We start from the raw sequence: 13,383 nt of genomic DNA, 5'->3' as shown, positions 1-13,383 counted from the left end.
CTGGACCTCAGTTTCTGCTTTTGTAAAATTGGTAAAAAAAAAAAAAAACATCAATCAACAAATATTAAGCACGTACTTTATTTACACCAAGCTTTGTGCTAGGTGCCCATAGTACAAGAACAGAAAATGAATTCCTACTTACATTCTAACAGGAGAGAAGTACATACATAGTAGGTATTTAATTGATTGACATAAATAGCATAAATGTAAAATGAGTAAATATAAACAAATATAAAGTAGATACATACAAGGTATTTTGGGAGGGAAGGAACTAGTGGTTGGGAGGAATGAGGAAAGGTATAGTGTAGAAGGTGGTTTTTGAGGTACCTCAAAGAGAGGGAATTTGAGAGAGGTACAAGGTTGGGATGCATGGAAGATCAAAGGCATGGAAATGGGTTATGGAGTGTCCTGTGGGAGAAACAGTAAGAAAAGTCCTTTTGGATTACAGTGTGGGAGGGGAAGTAATGTCCAATGAGTCTGGAAAGATAGGTCAGGTCTTATAGGGATTTAAAAGCTAAATATAGGGGTTTGCATTTGATTCTAAAGATAACGGGAAGAAAGAGACTGGGGAGGACTGAGTAGAGGAGTCACATGGTTGGATTTGAACTTAAGGAAATTATTTTGGCAGCATTGTGTAGGATGGATTGGAGGGATGAGAGACTGGAAGCAGGGACACCAATTGGGGGACTATTGCAATAATCTAGAAAAGAGATGACAAGGGCCTGAGCTGTGTCAGCAATGATAGGTGATAGATGTGGGAGATGTGAAGGTAGAAATGACAAGATTGGACAGCTGATGTGGGGATAACACTGAGATTATGAACCTGGTGAAGAACGGTGGTGACGAAAACAGGGAAGTTTGGAAGAAGAGATGGTTTGAAAGCAAAGATGATGAGCTCAGTTTTGGACATTTTGAGTTGGAGAGGTCTCCAGGACATCCAATTTGAAATTCAGTTTTACTTATTTCAGAGTTGTAAACCTTTCCTGATCCCCCTTAATGCTAGTGCCTTTCTCTGAGATTATTTCCAGTTTATCCTGTATATATCTATGTCCATAGTTGCTTACATTTTGTTTTGCCCATTAGACTGTGAGCTCCTTGAGAGCAAGCTTCCTTTTGGCCTTTGTGTCTTCAGTGCTAGCACAGTGCCTGGCATATAGTAGGTGATTAATAAATGCTTATCGATTTGACTTGATGACCTCAATTTGTTTAGTCATTTCAGTCATGTCCAACTCTTTGTGACCCCATTTGGGGGTTTTCTTGGCAAAGTTACAGGAGTGGTTTGCCATTTGCTTCTCCAGCTCATTTTACAGATGAGGAACTGAGGCAAACAGGGTTTAAGTGACTTACCTAGGGTCACATAGCTACTAAGTGTCTGAGGCCAGATTTGAACTAATGAAGATGAGTCTTCCTGATTCCAAGCCCAGTGCTTTAGATCTACTGCACCATCTAGCTGCTCTGATGACTTTAAATCACAATATAAATGACCTAATAATAAGTCTAAATATTTTTGTGTGATATATAATTGTCCTCTAATTTTATTTTAAGAAAAACAAATCCAGATGTATATTTCCAATAAATTAATTTCAAATGTAAGTAGCAGGTCTTCAAACTTGAGTTGCAAAGAATTTAGAGCAAAATTGCTACTTTAATGCATGTTTTAAAAAATTCACACACTTTTCTGTGACCATTTAAAACTTAAAAAAAAACCCCATGTCTATGTAAAGAAAGGGTAGAGGAGATTATACTTTGTAAATAAGTCCACAGAGTGTAGTGTAATCTGAGGAAGTAGTGGAATGTTAGCCTCCCATCCCATTGGTTGAGATTATTTATCCAGATGTTGGGATTTTGCATAAAAGAAAGGAGCTATTGAAGCTGGTCCATGTTTGATGGTGAGAGGAACTAGCAATGACAATGGAAAGGATCACGAAGGGAATATTTTTTCTCTTTCTTTTGAGTCTTCTAGCAACTTGTGCTGTGCGTGGAATTTTTATGGACAAACTTGCTACCAAGAAGCTCTGTGCTGATGAAGAGTGTGTCTGTAAGGATTATTTTGTGCCTTTCAAATTATTGCACTGTATAATTGAATGTGGATATATTTGCATAAAATCTAATTGTATTTTCTAATGAAAAATGTCCAAATGTATGCTTGATTAGCATTTTTTTCTGATCTTTTAAATAGTTTCTCTCTTTTAGGGAACATAGTTTGCTAAGTTTTCTGCCAAGTGAAGCTTTTTTTTTTCCCTTTTAGTTATTTGTGATTTAAGTAGGATGTGTAATGCAAATTTTGACCTATATATGATATTTGTCAACTTAAGTTCAATAGTATTTTAATACTACTTTGTATTTCTTATAATGTAATTTATGCAATAAATGTATCCATGTCTTTTTTTCCCCCAGATACGATTTCCCTTGCTAAAGCTCAAGACGATTATAATGCCCCTGACTGTAGGTTCATTAACATTAAAAAGGGGCAGCAGATCTATGTTTATTCAAAACTAGTGAAGGAAAATGAAGCTGGAGAATTTTGGGCTGGAAGTGTAAGATGAGATTTTATTATACACAATCATGGATATGTAAGGTTGTTACTGTTTGTCTATTTTTGATGAATTTGTCTAATAATTAAAAACTACTCATTGTTATTTTAAACTATACTAGTAATAGGGTAAATGTCAATGTAGAGTACTATCAAAAAGAAGATTTCACAGAATGTAAAACTATTTTTTGGTTTGTATATTCATTACTATTTTATGTAAAAAGCATAGACAAATATAGAACCAAACTCAAATCTATCTAGAACTAGGGACAGAATGGATAAGGTAACATTTGTCTAGGGCAGAATGTTGAGAGAATGGTGTAATGAGTTACACTTCTTACAATTTTTATACTGCATGCATTTTTAATGCTAGATAACTATGCCCCCTCCAGTTTGTAGATATTTATTTTGTGATAAATCAAGTTGCATGTTTTAACAGTGAATGTTCTCAGTCTGATGGATGGTAATCCCTAGGAAGTGAATTTTCAAACCTTTTCTGGCTCACACAAATGTCTTTTCCCAGCTCAGGGTCTAAATGATATTTTGTCAGAGAATAATAAACTGTTATATGAGTATTAGTTGTCAACATGGAAAATTAATACAATCCTCTTGGTTTTGACTTTATTTCAAAAAAGGTTGAGGAAGTTTTCTAGGCAATTTCTAGGCAATCTCTGGATTGGTCCGGTCACTGGGGCAACTTCCTAATCGTATTTGGTTTCCATACTAGTATATCTTTAGAATCAACTTTGGATCACAGATTCATTCAGTTTGAAAGATCCCAGAGACCACAATAATAAGAACTAGCATCTAGCAATATAAAGTTTGCAAGGTACTTTGCATCCATTATCTCCTCTGTGAATCATACAACCTTGTGAGATAGTTACCATCAGTATTACTACAGCCATTTTACAGGCGAGGAAGCTGAGGCTCAGAGAGGTTGTGCCTTGCCAGGATCACACAACTAGTAAGAAACGGAATGGGAATTGATACAAGGACGTCCCAACCCCGAATGCAGCATGCTTTCTGTGATTCCACGATTACTCTCAATTTGACCTAGAAGGGAAGAAGAATATCCCTGTGCCATATAACCATATAAATGATCATCTAACCTCTTTCTTGGATACCTCCAGCAAGGGGGACTGTCTTTTAGGACAGCCCATTTTACTTTGGGGTAACTCTAATAGTCAGAAAGGTTCCCCCTAAAATCCTAAATTTGTCTCCCTGCAACTTGAACCCACTGCTTCTAGTTTTGCTCTTGAGCAGAACATAAGACCAATCCCTCTTGCAGAGGGCAGTCCTTCAAATATCTGAAGATAGCTCTCATGTTCTCCCAAAGGATACTCCTCTCCAGGTTAACCATCTTTGATGTGATGGGTTTGCTGCCCACTACGCCATTCCACCCACTACTAGTTGAAGATTTTTTAAAACAGTAGAAAATCTTTGTGAAGGTTCTCCAAAGAGGCTGTATCCAGACAAAAGTGAAAATGAATATTTTGAACCAAGCCTTTGGAGACAATTGTCCTTTTCTGTCAAGCCAAATACTATTGCTGTAGTCTACTTTAGCATCAGATTCCAAAATGTTGATTTCCTTTGAAGCACCTAGGATCTAAGAGCCTTTTAAATGGAAAAAAGGCAAGTTAATTAATGTTAAAGGGAAAAGTCCTGTAGTTTTAGCCAACAGATCTTGTTAATCATTCTAATTGTGTGACTTCTATAGACAGAGGGCTACATGCTGCTAAAATTCATGCATGCTACTTTGGGGAAATCTATCATTAGCCTTAGCGCTCTAGATAAACTCCAGTTGCCCTCTTCAGCTTTGCTCACACTGCATCTACTTATAAGGGAATGAACTGATTGAAAAGTGCATACAAATAGAACCAGTATGTCTAATAGTCACTGTCCTTAATATTCAGGTATATGGTGAGCATTATGAGGAAGAAATGGGAATTGTAGGATATTTTCCCAGCAATTTGGTCAAAGAGCAACATGTCTACCAAGAGGCAACCAAAGAAATTCCTACAACGGTAAGCAACTCTCAAAAATACTTGTAATCCTATGAAAATATGGTCACAGTAATGGCACAGGTAGCCTTTGATCATATTATTATCTCTTCTTAATTAATATTGTTTGGTCAAAAATGTATATACTTTACCATATATACATATGTACATGTTCAAAGATACACACATGTCTATATATACATGTATGTGTGCATACCTGTATATACATGTACATATGTACACGTACTGGTCTGGACCTGTGATTTCATCGATGCAAAAGAGAGCTTGGTATAGTGTTTAGGGTGCTGGACCTGGAGTCAGGAAGATTTTGAGTCAGATTGAAGCCAGTTCCTAGCTCTGCCATTTTTTAACTCTGTCTCCCAGGGTAATTCATGGCATTTCTCTGGGCCTCAGTTTCCTTATCTGTTTCCTTATCTGTAAAATGAGGGAGTTGTACCAAATGAACTCCAAGGTCTTATGAAGATGTAGACAGGTTGCCAATCTGCTTCTGTGGAGAGTTTCCATACCTAGAATTTCCTACACTAATAAAATCACAGGTCTAGACAAAAAAGGATAGCTTGCTGATTCCATGAAAAAGCCATAAATAGCATTACATAAACCACGTGTTCTGAAACAGGTCCAGTAGGAGGATTTGTTTATTTATGTGGATAGTGAAAGAAGAAGAAGTGATTAACCCACATACTGTATTTGAGAAAATTAAAGTATTTTGAAACCATCCATGAATGCCTTATTTTGAGTCAGACAGACTCTGCTTTATGTATGAAATTACAGCTGTATCCCTTCCAGGGTCCCAGAGCCCAATAACCCAGTGGTAGGAATAAAAAATCTTTTTCATTAACTCAGCAAGGTTGTTGTTTGGACACAGGGAAAGTCATTCTGCTGGCAGACACTGGAAATGGGCTTCCCAGGAGGAAGCCTACTGCTTGCTGGGCAGAGTAACTTAAGACTATTTTCTAATAATTCCAAGATTGCCTCTCACCTGTTGTTTACTTTTGGTATCTTAGATCTGTGAAATAGATAAGAAGGAAGGAAACAAGCATTTATTAAGTGCTTACTATGTGCAAGAACCATGCTAACTGCTGTATGAACATTATTTCATTAGATCCTCACAACAACCCTGGGAGGTAGGTGCTCTTTTTACAGGTGAGGAAATCTGAGACAAACAGAGGTTAAGTGACTTGCCTAAAGACACATAGCTAGGAAGTGCGTGAGGTTAGATTTGAACTCAGGTCTTCTTGACTTCTGGCCCACTACATCACCTAATCCTTATTAGAGAGCTTAAAATTTGTTTGAAGACTTTTATTATTGAATGTGAGAGGGATCTGTGATGCTTTAGATTTGGAATCAGGGGACCAGGGATCAAATCCTGACATGATTCCTTTTGGTCTAACAAACTCATAAAGAGCTTATTTTTCATTTTATTTTATTTTTTAGCTGAGTTAAAGTTTTACTATTTCTTTTTCAGGACATCGACTTCTTCTGCGAGTAGAAATTTACAGACATTGAAATTTCTGATGAAAACCTTGGATATTTAAAACACATCCATAGCCTTCTCAAACTAAACCAAATCCCTGCAGCCAACTCAAAGAATCTTCCCTTCCTTATAAATTAGTGAAAATGTTTGTAAATTTGTAGTTATTTCTAAGTCCAGATCAGTCTTCCTGGCTCTGTCCCCAACTCCCGTCGATTCCTGTGCTTGGATGGATCTGAATTTTTGTTTTTCAGTTTGTAAAATAATAGTCTCCTCTCAGCTCTTTCAGAGGGCCATGTGGGAGGATGAACAAGAAATTACCTACATAGGGCTTTTAGCTCTCAGATGGACAACACATTACAGCTACTCCCAATTTAAATTTGCTAAGGGATTGAAATCAATGAGAATGATTAACAGTTACCCTTTGGACTAGAAACTATTTCTACAAATTAATTTTATTTGAATTGTCCTGTCTTTTAAACTGCTGTGTTTTTCTCTCCTAAGTTTTAAGTCCTTTTTAAAAAAGTGAGACCTTTAGGCATTTTAGAGTTGTATTTTATGACTGGATGTCTTAATTTGGGGGAAAGTGCTTTACATAACAAGTGACAGCATATAAGTTCTAACCTATTATTAGTCTTATTTCACATAGCTCAGAGCCTTTCATGTACTCTGTTCAAGCCAGCCTTGACTACTAGGTATTCTGTCTCTCCTCTGCCTTCCCCCATTGCTGGAACATATTCCCTCATCTCTGACTGTTGAAATCCTTTTCTTCCAGCAAGACAAGGTTCAGATGCCTGCTTTTTCCATTATCCCATCCCTTTTAGCTGAAGTATTTTCTCTCCCTTCAAAATTCCCTACGGTATTCTATCTCTTATTCTTTTTATCCTACTTTTTTGGTATGTGTCATATAGCTCCTCCCTCTTTAGACTGTAAGCTCTTTGAGGGCAGGAACTGTGTTTCTTTTTCCTTTGTATCCACAGCACCTAGCCCAGGGCTTCTTAGAACATTGATTGGGCTTAACATGTTCTGTTACCATCTCTACCTGCTGAATTGAATTGAATTGAATATTGAATATATACCTTGCATATTCAACTTCTTTTCACCAGCTTTTCCATTTTTTTTTTTTTACCTTGGGTATAGTCTCGTATTCTGAAGTAATTTGATTTGCACGAAATTTCCCTTCCATGTACAAATAACTTTAGTCATAAAATGGTGCATCAGAAATCCTCAGTGGTGCTAGTAGAGGACACACATCTTTCCATATTGAATTTTTAAGTTGTTCTCATTGACTTGTAGCACAAGTATAACTTTTTAAAATATCGTTGTGATTTAATTGTTTATTTACATGTAATTAAAAATACCTGCATTCCTTTTTAAAAATCTATAGTTTCTGTGCTTTGGAAGCAGTTTTTTAAACCTTTGGATATGAAAAAGTTAATAAAGGTTTTAATATAATATATAGTCCCTTATGGTTTTCAAAGGATCTTTTCCATAACAATCTTCTGAGGAGTGTGGTGCAAGTGTTATTATACCCATTTCACATTTGAGAAAACTGAGTCTCTGCATATCAGAAAATTAGTATGTCTCAGAAGCAGGATTTGACACCAGGTCTCTGGGCTCCAAGTCCAGGACTCTTTCCTTTCTGAGTGCTGCCTTTCTGACCTTATTCAAGTTTAATTTTAATTTAGTTATGTTTTCTGCTTATCTATGTTCTACATGTAAGAGAGAATATTTGGTCCATGCTGCTATGTATATTTTATTACATAATTTTTTCTAGTGTTCTCACTGCTTTTCTAGGTATTAAAGCACTGTCACAATTTTTCGGGTGTCTAAAGCGTGCCTAGGTAGCTAGGATGATTTTTAGTGATGCCCTTAGATGCTATCAAGGCCCTAAATAATGGGCAAACCATTAGAAGTTTGTTTTTAGCGTTCTCTCTCCCCCCTTCCTGTTTTAAGTTTTGGTATCCTTCTTTCTCAACCCGTCAAATACCCAGGATCTTTATGTGGTTCCCCAAATGCCTAAACTCTGCCTTCTCTCCCTACCACCCGCCTCCCAACCTTCCCTGGTCTTGTTGTCCCTTGAAACTGTCTCATATTTCAAAATTAGCCTTTTCTTCCTTTCCCCCATTCAATTCCCAATCAAAATACTCATTTCCTCTGTGTGGCTATCACCTGTTATTAAATTCTTATTAAAGCAATCAGCGGGAATGACTAGTAAGTTTAACCCTCTCAGCATATTTGCACTTTAAAAGAGGAAATTGTTATCCAGAGAATCTCTAATGAGAGGGATGGGGGTGGCAGAAATTCTTTCTAAGCAGAAAATGTTTCTTGGTTATTAAAACAACTTCCTACTCTTCTGTTCCTCTCTCTCCCTGCCCCCAAACCCTAAAATTTGTCTTGAAAAAAAACTGAGCATGATGAACACAGAGGTGTCAGCAGCTTTGCTACCCACCTTTAGTCTAAAGCAGTCCTGTACCACAATGAACCGTCAGTCAATAAGCATTTATTAAAAGCTTACCTACATGCCAGGCTACAAAGCTACAAAAGAAAGGCATATGCACCATCCCTGCTCTGGAGGATTTCATATTCTAATGGGATAGACAATATGCAAATAACTATGTACGTGCAAGATATATACTGAATAGATGGATGATAATTTCAGGGGGAAGGCACCAGAAGGGAGGAACAGGAAAGCTTAGAATTCCCAGTTAACTCTAGTCCTGATCTTTGCATCAGCTTCCCAAGACTGTGTGTGCATTATCATGTATAAGGGAGGCCTTGACAGGCCTTGACTAAAACACTGGGTTTTTTCAATTCCTGTGATTGTTTGAACTCTGTTGCCTTGGCAACAGCACAGTACAATGCCTAGAGAATACCACCTATTGAAACAAAGGCAAAGACTTCAGTCCCACTTTGTAGATTACCCAAGTGTTGCATCTTGTAGGACCGACGATCATTCTGGATGACGGAAATTTGATTAAATGCCATTAGAAAGAAAAAGCCCCAACATTATGTCTTGTGTCATGTGAGATAGCCAGTCCAATTCAATTCCACCATAAGCACTTACCGTGTGTCCAAGATTATTGTAAATGCTGTCTAAGGATACAGAAGTTTAAAATGGTCCCCTATGATCAAGGAAATCATGGTTTTATCTGGAAGACAAGACTTAAACACATGGACAACATAAAACTTCCAACACCAACATGGACAGTAAAGACAATTTGTAGTGTGGGAGAAGGGGAGATCAGTCAGGCTTATGTAGTCAAGGAAATCTTCCAAGTGAGACTTGAACTTGGCTTTGCAGGATGGTGGGTTTGTGACAGGCAGAAAAGATGGGAGAGGGCATTGAAGGAAAAAGAGCAGTCTGAGGAATGTGTGAAGGCAAGAATGAGTGACATGTGACCCATCGTAGTCTGGGAAGCCAACATCACGGCACAGAGAAGTGTTTCCTGTTACTTTTGAATTGGGTTAGAAAGGATCTCAATCTTATTCAGTCTATCTGATACCTAAAAAAGAACCCCCACCGTATCACAACTTAAAAGCAGTCATCTAACTTCTGCTTGAACACCCCTAGAAAGGGGAAACCCATTCCCTCCTGATACAGGCCATTCCACTTTGGGATAGTTCTAATTGCTAGGAAGTTTTATCTTACATCAAGTTTAAATTTGCTTTTTTTGCAACTTCCATGGAGTTCTGTTCTCTGGGGTCAAGTAGAATAAATCTAATCTCTCTTTCTCATGGCAACCCTTCAATTATCTGAAGACATCTATATTGCCCCTACTCTCAATTTTCTCTGTGGTCTTCTTTTCTCCTAGCCTTTTAGCCAGTTCTCATGTGGCATGGGATTGAAACTCTTCTCCTTTCTGATAGCACTCTACTGGATATTCTCCACCTTATTCATGTCTTTCCCCAAATGAAGTACCCAAAAGACAACACTATTCTCCAAATGTTGTTTGATCAGGGCAGAGTACAATGGGACTATCACCTCCATATCTTTAAAAACTATGCTTAGCATTTTTGGCTTCGAATCTTACTATTGACTCATATTGAACTTGCACTCCATCTAAGTATCCAGACTTTTTTCAATCTTCTGACTATACATTCTTTAAAAAGCCATGTGTAACACTTCATACTTATTCCTATTAAAATTTATCTTACTACATCTAGCCCCGTGTTCTCTCTCGTCAGAAATCTTTGAAATTCTGCCTTTGTCATCCAATATGCTGCTTATTCCTCCCAGTTTGTAACATCTATCTGGTAAACAATAGAGTGCTATCTGTGCCTTTATCTAAGTCATTGATAAAAATGTTCGATAGCACATGACAAAATGCAGAATCTGAGATTCCACTGGACATCTGCTTCCAAGCTGGCATCAAATCATCAATGACTACTTTTTGGTATTCAACTACTTCTGAATATATTCTTGTTGTACTATTTTCTGGTCCTCATCTCTCCAACTTCTCTACAAGAAGATCATGAGATCTTCTCTCAAATACTTGATAAAATCTAGGTAAACTCTGCAGCATTCTCTTGTTCTGCTACTTGAGTAACATAGTCAAAAAGAGATTAAGGTCAGTCTGGCATGATTTGTTTTCTAGATATTCACTAACTATTTCTTTAATAATATGTTATAAGATTTTGCCAGGTATCCAAGACAGCCTAGTGGCCTACAGCTTGCTGATTTCATTCTCTTTCCTTTTCTTTTTTTTTTTTAGAATTGGAGCAGCAATTTTATAGTATTTTCAGGGGTATTGTGAGGCTCAAATGAGATGACAGATGTAACATACTTTGCAAACCTTAAAGAGCTATATAAATGCCAGTTATTATTACTGTCATCCTCATTATCAATGTCATCATCATTATCGTTATCATCATTATCATCATCGTCATCATCATCATCATTGTTCTTAGCTTAGTTACCAGGCCTCCACTCTGGTGATGACTTCATTCCTTGAGCCTCCTACTGCCCTCCTTCTGAGCTCAAGCAAGGTTTACAGAGCAATATAGGGGTGTGCTAATAAATGTCTAATAACCAGGCTCTCTGAGAAAAAATTGTATTCACACAGGCTTTTTTTAAAGCCTAGCACCTGGGGCTATCTCCACTCATCCTGATGTGTATTTGGCCACTGGACCCAGATGACTCTGGAGGAGAAAGTGAGGCTGGTGATGTTTTGCAGTCCTCCCTCACTTAAATCCAATTCACTTGTATGTCATGGCATCACCTCCATGATGTCACCATCCTCTTTGAGAACAAAGGACAAGCATCAACAAACCTTTAAAAGCTTCATAAGCAATTTTTAACACTTTATTAAGCTTAGAAAACAGCAAAAACAAATAAACCAAGCCCTGATTTGTAGTGTTTATTGATTGTTGAGATGTAATTGCTGTTCCTGAAAACTGAACAATAGCTCTTAAAAGCCAGCTAGGGCTGGCTCCAGCATACCCATGAGTGCTTTCCTTGTCTCCATCATGTCTTGGACATCACTAATAGCTTCAGAAATCATGTTGACCAGTTCTTAAGACACCAAAGGAAAAATACACCTGGGCCCCATAACTTGAATTCATCAGTGACAACTAGGAGTTCTTGAATGTCTGCTCAGTCATTTTTGTTCTGTCATTCTCTTGGGAGAGAGAATGGAAGTAAAATAATGATGGAGCAGCTGTCTCCTAGGTTTTTAGTTACTATTATCCCATCTACTCTGAGCAATGGTCCCAGTCTTAACTTTGATCCTCCTCTTTTCTTCAGTATAGCTTGAAAAAAAAACCCACCTTTTAATCTTAGATTTCCTTGACAACTTCAGCTCCTTGAATGGATGAATAAAAAAGAAATTACAAATGCTTATTCCATATAAAACACTATGCTAAGTGCTGGGCATATAAATAGAAAATCAATGCAGTTCTTGCTCTCAAGGAGCTCACATTCTAATGATGGAAACAATACATATAAGAGGTACAGATGCAAGTCAGATGGAAAGGTCCCGTGATCTTTAGAGAACAGAAGCAAAACAGATGGTAACACATATTCTTTTAATGTCATTTTTTGCTGATGAAAATCTGTCTGTTGTTGAACCACTTGACATTGCCAAGGACATCGATGGAAGGAATTTTCTTTTCTGGGTCTTTAGTGGCTGAGCCTCTGAGGAGGTGGGTGTACCAACCTTAAAAGCAGTTTCCAGGTCACATCTTCACAGAGGTTGCTTCCTGGGATGATGGCAGTAAGGCCTAGGCTGGAATCTGGGCCAGTAGTCTGGGAGGCACTGCTATTCCCAAAACTCTTTGGGTTTCAGGAAGTTGATGGTAGAGGTTTGATTCTCCTGGCACATGCTACCTCATGCCTCTCTTTCAGGGTGCCTTGCTGCTTCAGTGAGGCTGGCTTCCTGCCCTGGATGTGACAGTTTATGGAAATGTCTGGCCCTTTCTCTATTAGAGTTACTTTCCTGGATGATGGTTTTGAAGGCTGGGCTGGAAATATTATGAGCTTCATCACTCCTGACACTATTCTTTATGATAGCATGACATGCCTTTGTTAGAAAAACCCTATTTAGCAATGTCAAACAATTTCATAGAACTCCTCCCCATTCCTTCCCCACCCCACCCCTAACATGATATTCATAGGATTGTTGGTAGACATTGATTGAAAAAATACATAATGATAAAATGAAAATGCATGATGAATATATAGATTCACAGATCTATTGAAATAACAGATCAGAATCTCCTGGTATGGAGACAGTCACATAATCCAAATGCATACTATCTTTTAGCATATTCTGTACCCATTTATCCTTCTTGCAGTCTTGGTAAGCATCCCATGGAGGCTCTAGAAGACAAAGAAGTGATAGAATCTATTATTTGGGCAGAGCCAAAACAGGGAATAGTCATACCTGGGGCAAGCAGCATGAAGTATACTCTCAATTGAGGGGGTGGGTTGTGATAGAGAAGCAGAGAACCCAAACTTAATGTGTCTGCTAGGGAGACTGCTTTAGGTATGCAACATTGAGAAGGTAAGGAGCCATCTTGTAGCTTCCTGGTTTGACTAATTATTTTTGCTAATTAGGTACTAAATTCCATTGTTTTTTATCTGTTGAAGGATTGCAGTTGTGGGTCTTTCTAAACTCAGGTGCCTTTGACATTTGGTTCCCTGGGGAAAAGCCCCAATTGTTCCACCACAGTTCTCACTCCAAATTTGGGGGTAAGTGCTCAACCAACTCCATAAACCCCTGCGATAAGGGAGGGCAGGAATAGTCAGGAGACAGAATCTTAACAGAATCTCAAGTTTACCATTGCAGCAATCTGGGGCTCAGTAGTTCTCTTTCTTTCTTTCTTTCTTTCTTTCTTTCTTTCTTTCTTTCTTTCTT

General features: G+C 37.9%; 1 protein-coding gene across 1 annotated transcript; it reads left to right on the top strand.

Annotated features, from left to right (window-relative positions):
* The first annotated feature begins 1,737 nt into the window (after positions 1-1,737).
* On the top strand, positions 1,738-6,043 carry LOC114032980 (otoraplin-like). The gene is made up of 4 exons (XM_027848426.1): positions 1,738-2,038; positions 2,398-2,537; positions 4,447-4,557; positions 6,020-6,043. Exons 1-4 carry the CDS (start codon positions 1,906-1,908, stop codon positions 6,041-6,043), a joined length of 408 nt encoding a protein of 135 aa, XP_027704227.1. The 5' UTR covers positions 1,738-1,905.
* Positions 6,044-13,383: the final 7,340 nt, after the last annotated feature.

Source organism: Vombatus ursinus, unplaced genomic scaffold (assembly GCF_900497805.2).
Source record: "Vombatus ursinus unplaced genomic scaffold, bare-nosed wombat genome assembly UNPS02006244.1, whole genome shotgun sequence".
Taxonomy (NCBI): domain Eukaryota; kingdom Metazoa; phylum Chordata; class Mammalia; order Diprotodontia; family Vombatidae; genus Vombatus; species Vombatus ursinus.
Note: the sequence above shows the minus strand (reverse complement) of the source record. Positions and strands in the feature narration are given on the sequence as shown.

Coding starts and splice junctions, on each gene's coding strand:
- LOC114032980 (XM_027848426.1), top strand. CDS start 1,906: ATGACAATGGAAAGGATCACGAAGGGAATATTTTTTCTCTTTCTTTTG. Junction 2,538..4,446: donor GAGAATTTTGGGCTGGAAGT/GTAAGATGAGAT, acceptor CTTAATATTCAG/GTATATGGTGAGCATTATGA. Junction 4,558..6,019: donor CCAAAGAAATTCCTACAACG/GTAAGCAACTCT, acceptor TTTCTTTTTCAG/GACATCGACTTCTTCTGCGA.